A 20,464-nucleotide genomic window follows, 5' to 3' on the forward strand; every position below is an offset into this window, starting at 1 on the left:
CCCTTTCCTTTGCATCAGTTAAAATCTTAAATTTTATTCTGGGTTTCTTGCCCTGCCAGACAAATTTAGAAATATCTTTCTGCCACTTCTTGAAACAATCCATCTTGTCGACAATTTGCAATGTTTGGAACAAAAACAGCATTCTAGGCAATACATTCATCTTTATAACTGCAATCCGACCAGACAAGGAGAGCTTCAAATTTGACCAGATTTCTAAATCTTTTTTCATTTCTATCCAACATTTCTCATAATTATCTTTAAATAAGTTCACATTTTTAGCTGTCATGTTAATGCCCAAATATTTGACTTTCTTAACCACAGTTAAACCTGTCTCATTCTGAAAAGTTGACCCAATTTTTAATCAGTTGACCAGTTTCACTTTTGTGTTTTAACAAGTATACCCAAGTATACCGGCTATAATCATCCACAAGAACCAGAAAAAACTTTGCTCCTTCTTCAGATTCTGCAAATGGCCCACAAAGGTCTGAGTGTACTAAAGCAAAAGGCTTCTTGCTAATTCTATTACTTTCAGGATAAGATCCCTGCTTACCTTTAGATTCCTTGCAGGTATTGCAGTCCAGAAAAACTGAACATTTTTTCATTTTAATTCCCTTACTTAATTCTGGCATTTTTGCAATACTGCAGAAATTGGCATGCCCCAAATGACAATGCCACAGATGCTGGCACTCATCATGCAAGGCTCTATTACAGGCTTTAACACATGCCCCAGACTCACTTATTAGCTGGTCTTTCAAAACAAATAAACCATTTTTTTAGTGACGCTGTAACCACTTCCCCAGCTTTCTCTATTTTACAGCCTGAACCAGAGAAGGTTACCTTAAACCCCTGTTTAACAAGACTTGCAACTGAAAGCAAATTCTTTTCTAAACTTGGTACAGATAAAACATTAGTAAATTTGGTGCTTAAACAGTTAATATTCACACTACCCTTTCCAGCTGACTCATGCACTGTTCTGTCAGCTAGAACTACATTTACAGATTTACAAGGTTGCTTTTCTACATACTGGATTCGACTCTTCCTGTCTCCTCGCTTCCCAGCAAACGCAGGCCGCCCTTTTCTTGTGTTTTTCCCCACAGACACAGTGCACTGACGTACTAAATGCTTGGTTGACCCACAACGATAGCATTTTCTGACAGTGAAAGCTGCTGCCTCTGTGTGGTCAACAACCTCTTTATGTTGCCACTCCTCATCAGTTGCATATCTCTTACTGGACCACCTCCCATTTCCAGAGTTACGGTGAGGTGTTGTTGCCTTCCTCTCACGGCGTCTTTCCTCCTCATCAAGCAAACGCCCAGTTAAGAAATGCATTGTTAATTGGCTTACTGGAATTGCCTCCAGCGTCATCACTAAATTATCCCATGACTCAGGAAGTGAAGACAGCACAATATCAACCTTTCTCTGCTCAGAAAAATGTTCCCCAAGTTCATTTAACTGTGAAAATAAATCACGCATTCTTTGAAGGTGTTTTGAAACACATTCACCCTCACTTAGTCTGGCTTGGTACAGAGCTCTCATTAGAGTAATTTTGCTGCCAGCAGTGTCTCTAATGTGTATCGCTCTCAGTGCTTTCCAAATCTCACTTGCTGTTTCAAGGTCTCGCACATGAGATAATTGAGACTTCTCTAAACTCAAAATTAGATTGGCATAGGCTTTGTCCTCCAGCCTTTGGTCTGCTTCATCTACTTCTTCATCCTTATCTTTTACAGGAGGGTTAACAATAACAGTCCAACATTGTTCTTTCCTGAAAAATACCTGCATCTGTAAACTCCATGACATATAATAGGATTCTCCAGACTTGTGCTCAGAGCAGGACTGTTGGAGCAACGGTGTGACCATGCCTCCACTCAAACTTAAGTACCCTCCCCTGATGGGATGCATGCAAGCAACCTGTGACTTCTCCTACATGGACGTTGCTGCTGTGCCTGCCTCTTCAAGCCCCTCTGGTCCTGGAGGACAGCAGAGAAGAGGACAGAGGAGATTCTACCGCTCTCCTCCCCCAACATGGTCTCCTCCTCTGCTCCTGGCACATCCTGCTCTTCCTCCAGCCCTGGCTCTTTCCCCACATCCTGCACCTTCTGCCCGTCTCTGATGGCTCAGACTGTATCCATTCTTGCAGCTCCTGCCTTGCAGGAGGCAGAAACTCTCATAAATCCCTTCCCTCTCCCCCTGGATCTGACTCTGGCCCCACGGCCTCTGCCACACATTCCTTGGACCCTTGCTAGTCCCTGTTCACTGCATTGCTTTCCTTCAATTTTTCTTAAAGCCAATGCTCTTTAGGCATGCCAACTGCAAAGATGCAAAACAGAAAGAAATGAAGACAATGAGAAATCAAATCAAAACAAAATAAATACAGCAAAAAGGTACAGCCATACCATTTGCTTTTGTTTTTTTTAAAAAATATTTTTATTGGTTTTTCCATGTATACATCCGCTAACAGTATTTCTTTAACAATTTTCCATATTTCCCCCCTCCTCCCCTGGACTTCCCTCATATTCCCATTTTGTTTTATTTCCATATTACTCATCCTGCATGTTGTTTCCCAAAATTTCTCCCATACATATAGCCTTACTTTTTGTTATATACAATTGTTTGTTTATTCAAACCCTGCCAGTGAGTCCAATTCTTTATGCTGCCTCTTCATATATGTTGTAAATGGTTCCCATTCTCTTTAAAAATCTTTGTTATCCTTTTCATGTAATTTATCTGTTAATTTTGCCAGTTCTGCGTATTCCATACGTTTCCCTTGCCATTGTTCTTTCGTTGGTATTTCTTCTGTCTTCCAAGCTTGTGCTAATATAATTCTTGCTGCTGTTGTTGCATACATAAATAATTTCCAGTTTTCTTTTTTTTAATCTTGATCTAGAATTCCTAGGAGGAATGCTTCTGGTTTCTTAACAAAAGTCTTTTAAAACATTTTTTTTCAATTCATTATATATCATTTCCCAATAATTTCTAACCCTTTTGCATTCCCACTGTCAGGGTGATATGTGGGTGCTTGCCGAGATAACAGCCCGGGATTCCAGCCTGTCTTTACAAGATTTATTAAGTCCAAAACTATGTACAGTACGGAGCTCTTGAAAGCATGTCTGCCTCAATCGCTATCAGTTGCTGGAAGTGGCTCACGCCTGTTCCCCCTCCAGCAGAAAAGCTTCCTGAACCCCCCCTTTCCTCCTCTCCTTATGTGAAAACCTAAGCACCGGAGGCTGCTCCTTTCTCTGTACTATAGCAGCCTTTGGATCTCCCTCCCTCTCATTTTCCATGTTTCCTGACAGTCTCTCCTCCTCTCCCTCTGACGAAGTGCAGCTGCTCATCAAAGGAGGCAGCTCTCTGTACATTCCGGTCTCTCCCACCTTCTCTGCCAACCGATCCCTGACATCCACCCCCCCAAAAAAAAACCCCTCCCTGTCCTCAGGACAGTTGGCTACCTCTCCCTCACTGATCTCGCGAGGCGAGAGGGAGAATCCTAGAAAGATGTCGTCGTCCTCTTCTGTGTCCTCAAAAACATCCTTCCAGCCCTCCCCCAACCCCGTTGTTTTGGGGCGATCCTCAGGGTGTTCTTCTGCAGTGAAGTTCTCAGTGACCCCCCTCCTCCGGTGCCCACTCATCACTCTTGGATAGTGCGAAATCTTCAAAATCCCCCTCGTCCTCCATTGGCCTGAAGATTTCCCTAAATAAACTTTCGGGGGGGCGGTTGGTTTGTCAGGGAATAGGGCGTGGAATTCCTCCACCAGAAACTCTTCTGTGATACAACTCTCTGGAACCCATGTGTTTTCTGAGCTAGGCGCCCCCTCCCAGGCCACTAGATACTCTAGTTGCTGCCCGCTCTACCGAGAGTCCAGTATCTCCGTCACCTCGTTGCATTTCTCCCTCTCCGTTAGGTTCGGTATTGAAGTCACCACCTGCCCCCTCCCCGGATGGCCGCCCCCCTCCCTATAGGGCAACAACAGTGACCAGTGCAAGACAGAATGGATCCTCATATTGTCCAGCAACCTCAACTTAAATGCCATGGGATTGACCTGTCGGAGGACCTCAAAGGGCCCCACACTCCTAGGCTTGAGCTTCTTGCACCCACCCCTCCAGGGCAGCCCCTGTGTGGACAACCATACCCTATCCCCCACCCGGATGACCTCCCCTGGTCTTTGATGCCTGTCTGCTTCCCTCTTGTACGCCTCCTTGGCCCTCTCCAGGTTCAACTGGAGCTGTTGGCAAATGGCCTCCATCTCTTCCGCAAACTGCTCTGCATCTGGCACACTCCACAACACCTCCCCACGCGAAGCTCACCTCTACCTGCAGCAAACCCATGAGCTTGCGCCAAAAGTGTGAGGTGAACTGCCGCCCCCCCCCCCCCGGTCAGAAAACCCCATGCAGTTGAAACATGTGCTCTACGAACAACTTGGCGGTCTCCTCCGTGGTCACTGCATGGGAACATGCCACAAAGTGACACATCTTGGTCAGTAGATCCACCACCACCATGACTGCCGTCTTACCTCTGGATGTGGGCAGGTCCATTATGAAATCTATAGACACCACCTCCCATGGCTTCCCTGGTGTGGGCAAAGGTTCTAGTAACCCTGCTGGAACAGCCCTCTCCCCCTTAGCCCGTTGACATGTGACACAACCTTTCACATATTCCAACACGTCCTCCCTCAATTTGGGCCACCAAAAGTCCCTTGTAACCAACAGCATGGTCTTTTGTTGCCCATAATGCCCCGCAGTGGGGTTGTCGTGGAGCTGTTTGAGAATTTTGGCCCTTAGGGACTCCCCTGGCACATACAATGCCCCTGGCACATACAATGCCCCCGGTAGAAAAACAGCCCGCCTTTCTCCTCAAAACTCTGAAGAATGTAATGGCGTCCGGCACACTTCCCTGTGCCAAATGTGAGCATTAAGCTTTCTTCCTGGCTCCAAGCAGAGTTTCGCAGCAGCGATTAGTGCCTTGTGTGGGTGATAAATCAAAGTCCGTACGCAGGCTTCTTGCTAATCTAAGAAGGCTTTATTATCGTACAGAAAAACATCATAAATCAGCCCGGAGATCTAGTGGACATTCTCTCCGGCTCGACAGCTAAAAGCGAAAGTAACTCACACACAAAGAAAGATTCCCGTATGTGAACAAAACCACGCCTCAGAATGTAAGACATCACACAGAACTGTTTAACCCTGGAAGTTCTGATTCTCCTCACGGAAACCTCCCTCAGCTCCCACACACCCCTTGAGTTTGCTCAGCTTCCGCTGAGCAAAAGCATTGTCTCTGATCAGTTGCACCAGTTCAGTTTCCTCTGCCAACCGATCCCTGACACCCACCACATATGATAAAATGGACCATCTTTTTCTTTGCATTTCCAACAAGTGTTAGATCCCTTTTTATACATTTTTGCCACTTTCTCTGGCATAATATACCATCTATACATCATTTTCATATAATTCTCTTTCAATAAAATACAATCTGTAAATTTTAAATTCACCTTCCACATCTTTTCCCAATCTTCAAGTTGTATATTGTGACCTAAATCCTGAGCCCACTTTATTTGTGCTGACTTTACCATTTTGTCCAGCGTTTCCCCATATAACAGGAGATTATACATTTTTTTGGAGTAATTTCGTATCACTCTCAATTATCTCTTTTTGAAAGTTTGACACTGTGTAGCTGAAACCTTCCTTATTGTCTTCCTTAAACTGTCCGTTTAATTGTCTATGATGTAACCAACTTTGTAAAAAAAAATCTTTAGTTCCTCATAGTCTTTCAGCTTTAACCCTTTTCCTGCCTGCCCTGTGGAACGCCCTCCCAGCAGATGTCAAGGCAATAAACAACTATTTTACTTTTACAAAACACCTGAAGGCAGCCCTGTTTAGGGAAGTTTTTAATGTCTGACGCTGTATTGTTTTTGATATTTGGTTGGAAGCTGCCCAGAGTGTCTGGGGAGACCTAGTCAGATGGGTGGGGTATAAATTATTATTATTATTATTATTATTATTATTATTATTATTATTATTATTATTATTATTTCTCTGTACGGCGGCCAATTTCCTCTCTTATTAAGAGGTTTTAATGCTAATGCTTCCACCGGCGAAAGCCCCCATGGAGTTTTGGGTTCTAAAAAATCTCTCTGTTTATTCCACACTTTTATAAGCGTTTTTCTTATTATATGATTATGAAAACCTTTGTGTTTTTTATCTTTCCCATACCATAAATATGAATGCCAACCAAATCTATTATCATGCCCTTCCAAATCTAATATTTCATCTCTCTCTAATTTAAAAGATATTTCTTCAAGCAAGGAGTTTGCCATTAGGGAGCATTTGTGGAGTGTGGTGGTTAAGGGTTAAACCTCCTGAGTGTGCTGTATCTGGGGAGGAGCTTCTAATGGAAGCTACAGTTTCTTTGTCTGTGTGAAGTTAGTTTCACTTTTCGCCGAGAGCGAGAGAAATCGTGATGTGTCCAAGTTCGGGTGGAAAATTTGGGTTGTAAATAAACGCTGTTAGAGAACAAGAACAGTGTGTGGACTTTCCCTTCCTTCTTCTCACACGGAGGCAACTGCTGCTCAGCTCTGCTACTGCCTGAAGACGTCTTCCACAGAGGATTCGCGCAGAGAAAACGTACAGAGGTTTTGCACAGAGGAAACGTACTGGACAGGTAGATATTCCACAGGTTATGGCCGTACGTCTGTTTGCTGGGTGTGAGAAGGGAACAAAGGGAACAGGCCAGTTCTGAAATCCTGCCTGAGGATGAGGCAGTCATGATTTCGCTGGTGAAAGCGGAGCTTGATGCAGAAAGCATCTTTGGAGCACCGGCCAGCAGAAAGTGTGAGTAAGCTTATAGCCCCGGGAAAGATGGCGCAGGCTCAAGAGGCTTTCAAAGTGCCCTTTGGGAAGCTAACTGGCCCCAATTGGACTGAGTGGTCTGTCAGAATGAAGTACTGGCTGTTGGGAGAACAGCTCTGGTCTTGCATGCAACCCCCGCCACCTCAGGCTGCTGAGAGTGCTTCTGAGGCAGACGTGGCTGCAGCTCTGGAAACAGAGCAGAGTGTGCTGGGCATGCTGAGAGCAAGCGTGGACGCTTGGCTTTTGCCGAACCTTCAGGGGACCAAGGAGGCCCGGGTCGCTTGGAAGGCACTGCAGAGGGTGTGTGAAGCCACAGTGGGAGCCAAAGACCGAGAGGGAGCTGTGAGCCTAGTGGGGGCTGAAAACAAAGTTCCTGGAAGCTGTTTCTATGCTTCAACACATCTGTGTGATGGACAGGGAGAGAGGCAGAGAGCTGAGAGGAAAGCAGTCACAGGCTGTTCCTCTGGAAGCTGTGCACCCAGGAGTGGGGGTGCAGGCAGCAGCTGTGAGAGCTCTGTAAAAGCCTTTGTGTCCAAAAGATGTTTTTGGTGTGGAAGTAATAGCCATCTCATCATAAACTGTCCTGTAGAGGCCCAGGAGTCCAGGGACGGCCGGAAAGGAATGCAGGGAAAGCAGATAAGAGACGGTTCTCAGGCGCAGAGGCATGGGAAAGCCACCAAAGGCCCTGGCCATGGTGAAAGCAAGGAGAAAACATCTCTGTTCCACCTGGCTACGTCCATGGCAATGTTGCAGCAACCCAAACAAGCAGCCAGCCTCTCTTTTATCGTCGATACAGGAGCGACGCACACTCTAGTGCCATCAAGTGGGCTTCTTCAGAACTGCAAGTCTGTGCAAAGTGGAAGATTTGTGTCGCTGGCAGATGGCAGCAAGAGACCTTTGACTCAGTCTGTGGCTTTATATTGTTCGTTCCTAGACCATGAGGTCCAGGCTTTTGTGGTTCCACAGATTGCCAACTGCCTTTTATCCGTGTCTCCTTTAGTAGCTGACGGTTTCTGTGTAAAGTTTGCAAATAACATGTGTTCTTTTTCCAGGGATGGGAGACAACTGTTCAGTGTTGAATGTAAGAATAGGCTGTTCGTGGTTGAGATGCCTATTGCTGGTGATGACCCCCCCTGAGGTAACACAGGTGCAGTGCACAAACGTGCCACCACATGATGGCTGTTCCCATCTATGGCACAGAAGATTTGCTCACACAAATTGGTCCTATGTCAAGAAGGCCCCAGAGTGTGCTTCCGGTTAGCGCCAGCAACTGTAATGGCGGATTTCCTCCGATCTCCGGAGGAAATCTGCTTCGTGGAGCTAGGGTTCTACCGCTACGGCGAAGCGGGGACCCGAAAAAAATCACAGGCGGGGAAGCCTGTGAACTGAAGGCTCGGCGGGCTCCATTTGCGCCCCCCCCCCCCCGCTGCAAAGGAGCCTTTTTAAAGGCTCCGGAACATACCGGGGGTGAGCGACGCGGAGCTGAGAGCTGTCTACCCGTCTCCGCGAAGCGAAGCCGCATGCCATGGTTGGAGAGCGCTGACTTCTTCCTTTGAAATTTGGACTAAAAGTAACAACCCGTGAGTATTACGGAAATTGGACATTAAAAATCACCCCTTTTTGATTCGGCACGAGCGGGGAAGGCGTAAAGAGGAAGTCCGTCTCCCCCTTTTGTAAACATTTTAAAGCAAGGACTAGATAACTAAGGTTGAAAAGAACATTTTCTTGTGGGAAGTCAAAAGTAACTAATTTCACGTTTTGGCAGTATAAGTGAATGTGCTGGAGGATAAGAATTAATTTTGAAAGTGGATTGATACCCCTCCCCCAGGACCCGGGAGCGATCCGCGAGGGAGCCTGTTGGAGAGATTTAAAAGACTTTGACAGCTGTCAAATTAGCTGTCAAAGCTGAGAGGGAAAAAAGAGAGAGAACTTTGTTTCTATTGCCTCGGCTGGTTATATTGGTTACATATAGGTAACAAATTGTCGAAAACCAAGGAAAATAAAGGACTTTTGGATTTACAACTGGAAGGAATACTAAGTAACCAGCACTCCCCTAGAGGGGGCTCTGGGACATTACAGAATGGCTGTAAGTGGAAAAATACAGACGGCACTCGAGAAGATATTTCGAAGCCTGGGAAAACTTCATGAACAAAGCATTGTTTTGGCTAAAAATGTCATAATATTGAATGAAAAAGCAAACAAACCTGTGGAAATTGGAAGGGACTCGACTCAAGTCTCTGTACCAGAACAAAAAGACTGTGCCCTTGAACTAAAAACTCTTGCAGCTGAACAAGAAAAGGAACTTGAGAAATTTGAAGAAGCTACATATGACAACTTAGAGGGAAAGGAAGGAGGAGCTATAATGCAGCAGAGGATCAAAGAAAGAAGCAAAAAACAAGATTTGGATTACAATCATAAATATGGAGGCCAGAGGCCTGTAAAGATGGACTTAAAGGGAAAGATAAATTTGACCAAAGTGGAAGCAGGAGTTTTTGGGACATTTGCTCTTAAAAGAAGTAAAAAACAAGATTTGGATTGCAATTTTAAATATGGTGGCCTGGCAGGAAGAAGTATGGACCTTATGGGGACAGAGCTTCTCCGAGATCTGGCGTTTAACATAAAGGACTATCAGAAAAACCGGCAGAGAGGAAAGGAAAGAGATTTAAGGGCCTCGGATGTGAGATCACCAGGCTGATACCAGATGGATTGATGGACATTGGTTGGGGATTGAAACCGGGAAAAGTGGGGAGTGGGGTTTTGGGTATCCAAAGGCGGTATAAATATATTCTTTTTTGTAAATAATCTGTTTTGCTATTTTAGATTAAAATGGGGAAATCGTGAAATGGAATTGGGGTCGACTTTAGAAAAAGGTATTAAGAATAAGATTTGATGTATCAAGATTGAGATTTATATCAAAATTGGTTAAACAAAAGGATTTAAATATAATAAGGTAAAATTTGGGGATAGGAACTTGTTGAACTAAAAATTGAATTGGAATACAAGAAGAGGAGATGTGGGGAAGTCAAGGAAAAATGTTAATGAAAGATATATGTTTGCTTTTGGTTCTTTTTTTTGTGTGTGTGTGTGTTTTGTTTTTTTGTTTTTTTTTAAATTCTTTTGAAAACTTCAATAAATATTTTATGAAAAAACAGAGTGTGCAGAGGGGTGCAAGTTTAAGGGATTTGATAAGTTCTTAGATTGCAGGGCCTGTAAGCAATCCGAGGTAACAACATGCTCATATCCCAGATCGGGCAGAAAAACTAGCAAGCCCTTTGAGCTAGTTCATGCAGATTTGTGTGGACCCATGCCAGTGGCATCTCTGGGTGGGTCTAAACACGTTTTGCTGCTTATGGAGTGAGCCATCCTCGCCCACAGGTCCAGCTGTAAGGTTCAAAAGATGCAGCAGGTCAGAAGGGGAGTTCTCTGACACTGGGGATGGTCTGACTGGCCCTAGTGGGTCAGAGGGGGTACCAGAGTTTACGCTGAGGAGATCAGCGAGAACTACGAAGGGGAAGCCACCTGACAGGTTTGAAGCCACAAGTGTGTGGGTTGGTGTGGCTAGGTGTGAACCTGAAACCTTTGAGGATGTCCAGAAGCTGCCTCAGGAAGAAGCCAGCAAATGGCATGAGGCGATGCAGAAGGAGATGAGCTCAATGGAGTCTCTAGGTGTGTTCTCCCTCGCAACGTTGCCAGCTGGCAAACAAGCTGTGAGTAGTAGTTGGGTTTATCGCCCTAAACCCACAGAAGCTGGAGAACCACAGTACAAGGCTAAGTTAGTTGCCAGAGGGTTCATGCAGCAGAAGGGAGTGCATTTCACAGAAGTGTATGCTCCGACTTCCAGAAGTGAAAATCTGTGCATGCTCTTAGCTGTTGCTGCACAAAGAGTTTGGAAGGTAAACCACTTTGATGTGGATGTCGCCTACTTGAACTCAGACCTCCAGGAGGAGTTGTACATGCTTCCTCCTCCAGGGTTTGAGGCCAAGGGGCGAGGCATTGTGTGGAGATTGCATAAATCTATTTATGGTTTACGTCAATCTGCCAGAAACTGGAACAGGTGTCTGAATGAAGTCTTAGAGCAGTTAGGTTTCAGGAGAAGTGTTGCTGATAGCTGTCTGTACCTTAAAGGGTCAGGAGAGACACAGGAAGCGAGCCTGGTCTTTGTTGGCGATATTCTTTATATGGCCCAGACAGGTAAACATGTGGAGAAGTTTGCTAAGGAGCTTGGTAAACAGTTCAAGCTCAAACACCTGGGAGCTGTTCGATCTTACCTTAGCGTAGAGGTAGCTCGAACTGAAGATGGAAGCTTTTTGCTCAGCCAGAAGGGTAAGATTGAGCAACTGCTTCAGAAGTTCAGAATGACTGAGTGTGCAGGAGTTAGGACACCCATGGAGACGAGCTACGTGAAAGATAGTCAGCAAGTAGAACGCGCTGTGTCCGGCCTAGTGGTGAAGTTTGGGAACTCCTTGGTTGGGTGGATGTCCCAGAAGCAAAGTCTCATAGCGCTCTCATCTACTGAAGCTGAGTTCAGTGAGCTTTCTGAGGTTTGCAGAGAGTTGGAGTTCTATGTGTGTTTGGTTCAAGAGATCTGCTGGGAGAGCTGTTTGCCTGTCGTTGTTTTTGAAGACAATCAGCGCTGCCTGAAGTTGGCAGAATCTGGGCAGTTTAAGGCCAGGACCAAACACCTAGACATCCGTTTTCAGAATGTGTGTCAGAGCGTTTGAGAGGGATTAGGTGCGCTGAAGTACTGTCCCTCGGCCAAGAACCTCGCTGATGGTTTTACGAAACCATTAACCTTCCAGCGTCGTGGAGAGTTCTGTGAAGGTCTGTGTTTGGGGTAAGTGGTGATGCCTATTCCCCCAGATGCAGGACAAGAGGGGGTGTGGAGTGTGGTGGTTAAGGGTTAAACCTCCTGAGTGTCCTGTATCTGGGGAGGAACTTCTAATGGAAGCTGCAGTTTCTTTGTCTGTGTGAAGTTAGTTTCACTTTTCACCAAGAGCGAGAGAGATCGAGATGTGTTCAAGTTCGGGTGGAAAATTTGGGTTGTAAATAAACGCTGTTAGAGAACAAGAACAGTGTGTGGACTTTCCTTTCCTTCTTCTCACACGGCGGCAACTGCTGCTCAGCTCTGCTACTGCCTGAAGACGTCTTCCACAGAGGATTCGCGCAGAGAAAACGTACAGAGGTTTTGCGCAGAGGAAACGTACTGGACAGGCAGATATTCCACAGCATTAAAACATGCATTCCCTACGAAATGGTGATTTGTTATTATGCAGATCAGTCTAAGTTAAGACTGTGATTGATTCCATGCAAAGCAGCTTCCTAGACACTGTAAACATACAGCGGTCATAATGAGTAATTTTATAATGTATTATGTAGCACATGCTGCCCAATTGCTCCTCATTCTGTTCTGTTTTGGAGCAAGCAGGAGAAGCTGTGGCCTTATCATAATAAGCAACAATTGCCAGCCAATCTTAAATCACTGCTTATGGTTGGCCTGCCGACTGTGGCTTGTTAGGGAGCAACAAACCATGACCAGATGTAATGGGGAAAACAAAGCTTCCTGTGCCAGGATCAAAGTGGGAGAAATGAAGCAATGGTCACAAGCATCTTGCAACCGTAAGTCAGAAAGTCAATGATGATGTGTGAATACATAGATTACAACATAATCTATGCACACCCTTGCACTCACCATGATTAAGGGAGTTCGGCAATGTCTTCTAGTGCAAGCAAAAATAGACCCACTGGGTTTGGGTCACCGCTTTCAAAACTGGTTCCTACTGGAATCCTGATGGGAGTTTTGTTTAAGATACAAAGTGTGTTTTGTTTATGCAGAAAAGTGAACTAGATTAACTAAGCAAGGGAATTCAGAGTAGAGTAACTAAACAGGTAACGTTGAATACCAAGAGCTGTTGTGTTTTTCTTAAATCTGTTCAGACAAAAAGTGTTCAGTACCAGATACACCTGCCATGTGGTGCTGAAGATTTCTGTGTGAATTACAGAACATTAACTCGTTACTTGACTAGGAGCTAGGAGCAAGTAAAAAGGGAGGGGGCACCTCACAAACATTAATTATATATACATCACCAAATGAAAACCTCAAATAAACACTGACAGCCCTTTAAGAACTTGTTTCTTATTAAATGCAGGTAAATTGTGTTCAGATGTCTGTGACCCTGTCCTTGAGAAATGGTAGAGGTCACAAAACCTAGCAGAGAATTCTGCCAATTTTTCCATCTGTTATTCGCATAGCCTATGGCTTTATTAATTTAGTTTTTTAAATGATATTTATTAGAAGTTTCAAAAGTTACAGAAAAAAGAAGAAAAGAAAACAACAAAAAATCTAACAAAACATACATAACAATACATAAAAAAGGGGAAAAAAACATAAAAACCAATACAACAATAACAATAAAAAAGCACACATCCAATTTTCCATATCTTTGTCTTTCATTTACTTGTTTCATCGACCTCCTCACACCTCCCTTTTTGTATTCTAGTTTAGTTATTTGTTTCAGCAAATTCTTTCCATCTTTCTCAATTTTTATTGGGTAATTTGTCTTAACAGTCTAACCTATTAATTAGCTCAGCAAATCCTTTCCATCTTTCACTATATTCTGTCGTTCAATTTACCTTAATTTATTTTAACCTTATCTTACCATAAAATACCTTAAAGCTTAAAACTTAATACTTATTTATACATAACTCCTTATATCATTTCTACTAAAGCCAAATAGTTTCATTCCAACATTTTCCCTAATACTCATTAATTTTACACTAATTCCCAAAATAAATTTTTTAAAATTTTCTTCCAATCTTCATCCAACGTCTCTTCTTCCTGGTCTCGGGTTATGTCAGTCCTTACTGTCCATTCCATCTAGTCCATCAACCTGGTAATCTTATGTCCGAGGCTCTTAAGCCTTTTCCATGTCCCTTCTGCAGATCTTCTTTTTGTTTATACCTGCACTTTACCTTGTCTTTTGTTGATCTCTTTCTTAATTTCTTTCCTTTCTCATTGAGGAGTAGGTCTCGGGGAGACTCCAACTCAAAAATATCTCCGTCTCTCCTCAGCAGATCAGCCCATTCCCCACAGTCCCATTCCCCACAGTCAGCAGTGTAGTCCAGAGAGTATTTAAAAGCATGTTTCAAAGTCCCTCCAAAAGTAAGGGCCCCCACAACTCCAGACCCCCCCTGGCCCATTCCAAATTCAGTCTTCAAGAACAGCGGCTTATGCTCCTGCAGGGCCTCGGGTCTCTCCATTTGTGTTACTTGAGGTTCATCAGCAACCTCCTCCATTATCTTCTGCATTTGCACTTGCTCTGTCAAAACAGGTTCCTGGGTTGGTTTCTGAATGGTTTCTGTATAAATATTTGCTGTTTGTCCAAAATTTTTGACTGCAACAGTCATCAAATCCATCTTCTCATGCATCTGCTCCAACAAAGCGCTTGTCTTGCAAAAAGCAAGCACCAAAACTTCTTCCAAACACATTTTTATTCAAGGTCAGAGTCTGGTCCGACGATCCTAATCTCCACAACTGTGAAATCCCCAGATCGACTCCAGCAACAATTTAACAAGCTCCCTCTAGAGGAGACAATTTCTATTTGTATCCATCTTTTGAAAGCAGGTCCAACAAAAGAAAATTACTTTCATTTTTCAAATTTTTTGTTTCTTTTAAATGCAAAAGGCAACATTGTAATCAATTTGTTTCTCTTCTTTAACTATCTGTCAAAAGACGTTCCATTCACAGTCAATGAACTTCCCCAAAAATCTCTGTCTCTGACACCCCGTTCCCAGGTTTGAGACGGTGGAAATTTATCTTTCTTTACTCTCTCTCCTGCAGGCTTGAACAATCAAAATTCCCCCTCTTTACTCCTGCTTCCAAGAGGGGTTTTGGTGGTTAAAACTGGAGGAATTTTAGACCTTTATATATGACTTTCCAGACTTTAGCTTGCACAATTTTTGCTTCAGTCTATTTACAAAAGCGGAAGGCGGACTTCCTGTTTAGAACCTTCCCGCTTCAGTGCCAAATTAAAATGTTTCTTAATCCAATTTTCCGTTCTACTCATGGGTACTTGTTTAGAGTCCAATTGTCCACAGGAAAAGGTCAGCGCTCTCCGGCAACGGCTGTGCGGCTTCACTCCGTAAAAATAGCGGTCGATTCAAAACACCGCGCCGCTCACCCCACGTCGCTTCGGATCCCCGAAAAAGGGGTTTCCCTGAGAGTAGGGGAGGCGCTCCTGGTGTCAGCCGAATCCCACGTTCCCAGGCTTCCTCCGCCTGGGATTTTTGAAGGGTCTCCGCCTTCGCCGCGGCGGCAAGACCCGATTTTCGCGGAGCAGGTTCCTCTCGGTCAGAGGAACTCCGCCATTGCCGATGGCGCTAACCCGGAAGTCCGCCTATGGCTTTATTTATGTACCGCAAAAGTAATAGTGTCCTGTGGGGGAGGTGTCCAGTCTCAAGTCAAACAATAGCATGTAATAACCCATCTGAATATGGCAATTGTAAGTTCTGACTCAATTGCTAAATATTCTCCTATCCTTGTCATGGTATCACATGGCAATTGCTGCCTACCATCATGAACAGTCCATTATGCAGATGTAATTTTTGTTACTGCATTTTGCTAACTTGGGTGCCGTTTTTCATCTGCCACTAGACAACCCACCCCCATCCCCATAAAAAACCTATCAATGCAAGGATTCAGGAAACTGTGTAAGGGCCGAGGCACCCTAACACATAGTTTTGATAGAACTTTTATGCAAAGACTAGATTGGTGAAGTGTTAGGTTCCATACAGCATCGTCCAACAGTAGTGATTGCTGTACCCCTCCAGTCTGGTGCACATTAAGGATTCTGCACAGGAATTCAGATTTTCCCATCATGACTCAAATAAGTGACCTCAAAAATACATTGTGCAACTTTCTCCAATGGGTAAAATGCCTTAATGGTAACTGATACAAGAGGCAAAGCAGAGGTGGAGTTAGGGCAGTGAAGCTGTTCCCCTGCACAGGATGTGGGGGCCAAAAGGGAGCCTTCCTGCCTCCTTCCCCAAGCCTAGTTAGCGCTTTCCCAACTTTGGGAATGAGATGAGAGGGCTCTAGGACCCACCAGAGCCTTGTGCATCCTTCCCAAAGCCTGACACCTCCCTTGCCTGGCTTTTGGAAGGCACCAGGAGGGCAGGGGCAGGGTGTGTGACAAATTTTGCACCCCCCAGGGCACCATATTACCAAGGTCCATCCCTGGGCAAAGTGTAATTTGTTCTTCAATAAGAGTGTCTGTGCAAACAAAACAGAAACGGTGATGGTAAGGATGAATGGAAATGACATTCCGTTTAGCACTTTGTCTTAACCTCCACTCGAAAGCTGGGGGATGCATATAGGTTTTGGTAACACCAGATGCATTTGCACAGAGTATTTGATCCCCACAGCCCATGTTCACGGAGACAATTCCATCTGTGGAAGTCCTAACCATGCCACATGATTGACAGGCTATGTGCAAGTCTAATATGGGGTGTGTGCAGCTAGGCCCCTGCAGCAGGCTGAGGGGAGACTAAGGAAGCCTCCCTTTTAAAAAAAGGTGTTCAATCCAATGCTGAACTAGAAGCATAACACTGGCCCTCCAAGCTGTAATGGGTGAGGTTTCACTATGTTACGAGACTCATTAAAATGGAATAAAAAAGAAACATGGGGGGAAATATTATGAGACTCACCGCAGCCCATATACCTCGCAGATTAAGGCCTGGTAAGATGCTGCTGATTAGCTGGATATCCCATGTTTTCTACCAACGGAAGATTGGATGGCATACATTTAAGATACAGGTAGGTAGCCGTGTTGGTCTGCCGTAGTTGCAACAAAATTAAAAAATGCCTTCCAGTAGCACCTTAGAGACCAACTAAGTTTGTTATTGGTATGAGCTTTTGTGTGCTCATGTATTTGAAGAAGTGTGCATGCACATGAAAACTCATACCATTAACAAACTTAGTTGGTCTCTAAGGTGCTACTGGAAGGCATTTTTTATACATTTAAGAGAAAGTCTTTAATTTAAGACTTATCAACATAAAACTTTTTAAAGCAATTAGACCTATTAGTACAGCAGCATCTAAAAGTTTAACATGTCAAGCCATTCATAGTTCCACTATGAATACGTAACAGGGCTGAGAAAGTGAGATGCTGCAACTCAAGTTGACTTTATCATGCGAGGTTCAAGTCTTACATGCTTGCTGCTTGAAACATGGCCCTATGGATGCAGCTTCCCCACAGCAAAGCGTTTACGAAAAGCAGATAATTACTTTATCCTCTTCCAACCATTTGAGGAGTGTTTCACATAAATGGCTTAGCTCATCTCGATTTGATTCTGCCCCAAGTGGCAACCTTGGTACGGAGTCCATTATGAATTGCTCCATAAGCATATGCCTGGACAGGAAAAGCTGTTCAGATCTAACATGATGGCTGTATTCTATTAAAGAGAAGACTCAGACCACCAAGAGTTATTTGTAATAAATCATTTATGCATGCAGCGTTAGAAATGAGCCACAGTGTTTTATAAACCTTGGTCTTTATTAGGGCTACATCAACAGAAAGAGGTGTTTGCCACTAAAAAACAAGTAGATGTGGAAAAGACTTCCATCGGTGAGTGGTTGGCTTTGGTTTTTTACAAGGCAAATTGCAAAAAGAAGCTGCAGGTTGTATTATCATAGATGACTATGAATTGCCTAGTCTTGAATAAGTGAGTTCACTAGACATCAGTCTTTTCTCAAAGCAGCAACAGAACTAGAACAGAAATGAGATATCTGCACAAAGCAATGTGGCAACAGCAGACATATCCTCCAAGCTGTTCTTCAAACTTCTACAGACCTCAAAAAATGTGAGCTGCAAAAACCTTAAAGCAAAATGAAGCTGAAACAGTACAACTGGACTATAAGGAGGCCAACTGGGAAAAAGTGAAATTGCTAACTGTCATATTTAAGTCATATATACTTTGTGTTTTCTTTGGAGTACACTCATGCTTATGAAGGCCACATTAGACTGTGTTCAGGAACACCCATGTCTTCACATATAAAGTGGATGATACTTCTTTGGAGTGAGTTTCCTCCTTCAAATTGGGCAAAAGTTAGCATGCCTAAGAAAATTGCTGAGGCACTGACTACAGAAGATGTAGCCACATGTTGTTGACACTATAAGCCGTCCGCTTTGCACAATCTCTGCAAAGCTGTCTATGCAAGTTCGGCAACTCAAAGTGCCTGAGGATCTTGCAAATTCCCTCCTTCCCACTTCTCTGGGGAGCTTTCTAGTGGCAAGAGCACCACTCTGTGTGTGTCTGCTATCACCATCACCACTAAATATGAGGCTGTCAGACAATGGTTGACATCTGAACTCTCTATTGGGCTGCTGCCCACTCTCTCCAATAAGCACAACAGAATCGTCTTGCGTAAGATCAACAACTATAGATTCTGAAGTTTCACAAGTGAGGTCAACTACTTCCACATCAATACTTCTATCATTAAGGCTGCGTGGTTCTACTTGTGCAGCTGCAGCAGCTATTTTCCTTTGATTACAGGCTTGCACAGAGCGAGTCTTTTGGAGAACTTTATTGGCAGCTTCGCTTGCCCCATTTGGAGCCCACACGTTTCCTTGCGTGTCTCTGCTCCCTCCGGGGCCTCCAGCTGCAGTTAGCAGAGCGTAGCACAGCGACAGAAGCAGCCTTGTGTGCTCAATAAATCAGGCAGACGCTCGGTGTCTTCCTTATCTTACAAAGAGCTTTAATCTCGTACAAATCAACAGATCGTAAATCCCGGTGACACGCAACTCATTTTCCCGGTACGTTGCAAACCGGAGCTGAGCGCACACTGTGTCTCTCTCTCTCTCTCTCTCTCAGAGATACTGAACACTCCCAGTGTTCTAAACACGCCTCCAAGAATGTGAGGCGTCACTCAGAACTTCTTAACCCTGTAAGTTCTGACTCTCTCAATACCCCCTCTCGCATCACATTCTGAGAGGACTTGTGAACACACCTTTACAGACCTCTGTGTGTCCCACACCTTCCCACCTGCCTGTTGAGTCTCCTCACAAATCTCTGGTTCGCACTGTGCGAGACCAACCCACGCATTTGTGACTCGAAACCTCTCAGGTGGAATTCCCTTTGTTGCCCGTGAAGACCGCCTGGGCACAAACTGGGGTTCTTCTTCTGACCCACTGGGGCCAGCAAGTGTGTCTTCTTCATCAGACGACTCCCCCTCTGACTTGACCCGTCTGTGAGCTTTCTCCATCACTCTAACAGGAGATGAGGGCTCACTCTTGGACACTCCTTTCACAACCTGTGGAGACGCCTCCCCCTGGTGCTGATCCTGATCATCGACCAGATCACCATTACCTGGCTCTCCCTCCTCCTCAGATTCAGATTCAGTCAGACAATCTGAGACAATGTCATGGCTGACTTTGCGCCTTGACCTACTTCCCTGCTGCTCTTTGAACTCAGCATGCTTACTGACCAGAAGCTTGGTCTGATCACCTTCTGGGTATGCAAATCTCCACCCCTTGGTCGCGGGTTCATACCCACAGAAGATCATTTCCTGGTACCTTGGACCACCCTCTTGCTTCAGCCACTTTGGTACAGGCACCAAGGCTCTGCAACCAAACGAACGGAAGAAATGCACCTGCGGCTTCTGTCCGTTGAGCAAGAAATATGGGGTGTCACCTACCACTGCATTGTAGCACCTGTTCATCGTGAAATTGGCCGTTTTTACTGCCTCCACCCAGAAACTGTGAGGCAACCCAGAGTCACCCAATAGGATCTCTGAAACCTGAACCAGAGCCCTACTCCTCAGCTCTGCCACGCCACTCTCCTGAGGCGAAGTCACCTTGTGACGTATCCCCCTCTGGCGAAAGAAACTCTTTAGAGCAGACCCAGTGACCTCTGAACCACGGTCACACTTGAATCCCTGCACCTTGGTGGAGAACCTCTGTTCCACCGCCGCAACCCAATCCCTGATCAGTTGCGTTGCTTCCTCCTGCGATTTCAGCGAAAAAGCCCAGGAGTTCTGCGTAAAATCATCGAGCAAAATCAGCAGAAACCTGGCTCCGCCCAGACTTGGCTGAGGCATAGGCCCAAACAGGTCTGCGTGCACAAGCTCAAAAGGCTTTGTGGTTACTCTCTCCACCCTGGGATAACTGTATCCCTTGTTCTTGGCTTTCCTGCAAGCCCTGCAACTTAGGGTTTCACCACATTCTCTTACCTTGCACCCTTTGGTGCATTCTGATAACATCTGCAAGTCATCACAAGACCCATGTGCAATCCTCTTGTGCCACACGCATGCACATGAAACATGAGTGTGAATGTTTGCTTTCCCAGCATTCCCCACTCCCTTTTCCTCCAGTGGTGATTCCAGAACAAAGAGGTTGTTCTGATTTTTCTCAACACGTACCAGTTGCTTCCCCCCCTGGAAATTGTACAGACATTGTTCTCAAAACAAACCATATACCCCTCCTGTAAAAGACATGTTACAGACAAAAGACAACAATTCAGTCCCGGCGCCACGTAGACTTCCAGCTGCGCCTGCAGGAAAGAAAGATAAACATTCCCAGACTTTTTTACAAGCCTTTGTGACCCATCAGCAAAACACACTGATTTCCCA

General features: G+C 44.8%; 1 protein-coding gene and 1 long non-coding RNA gene across 2 annotated transcripts in view; one reads left to right on the forward strand and one right to left on the reverse strand.

Moving 5' to 3' along the window:
• Positions 1-20,464, forward strand: part of LOC310753880 — a 292,571-nt gene that overhangs the window by 73,505 nt on the left and 198,602 nt on the right. The window lies entirely within an intron of this gene.
• Positions 17,928-20,464, reverse strand: part of LOC310753850 (E3 ubiquitin-protein ligase RNF4-like) — a gene marked incomplete at its 3' end in the record, with an annotated part of 45,636 nt that continues 43,099 nt past the window's right edge. The window contains exon 3 of the mRNA XM_083595211.1: positions 17,928-18,418. Coding sequence (XP_083451337.1) covers positions 17,928-18,418 — 491 coding nt within the window. The remainder of the gene's footprint in view (positions 18,419-20,464) is intronic.

This window comes from Podarcis filfolensis (genome assembly GCF_964270895.1).
Source record: "Podarcis filfolensis genome assembly, chromosome: W".
Taxonomy (NCBI): domain Eukaryota; kingdom Metazoa; phylum Chordata; class Lepidosauria; order Squamata; family Lacertidae; genus Podarcis; species Podarcis filfolensis.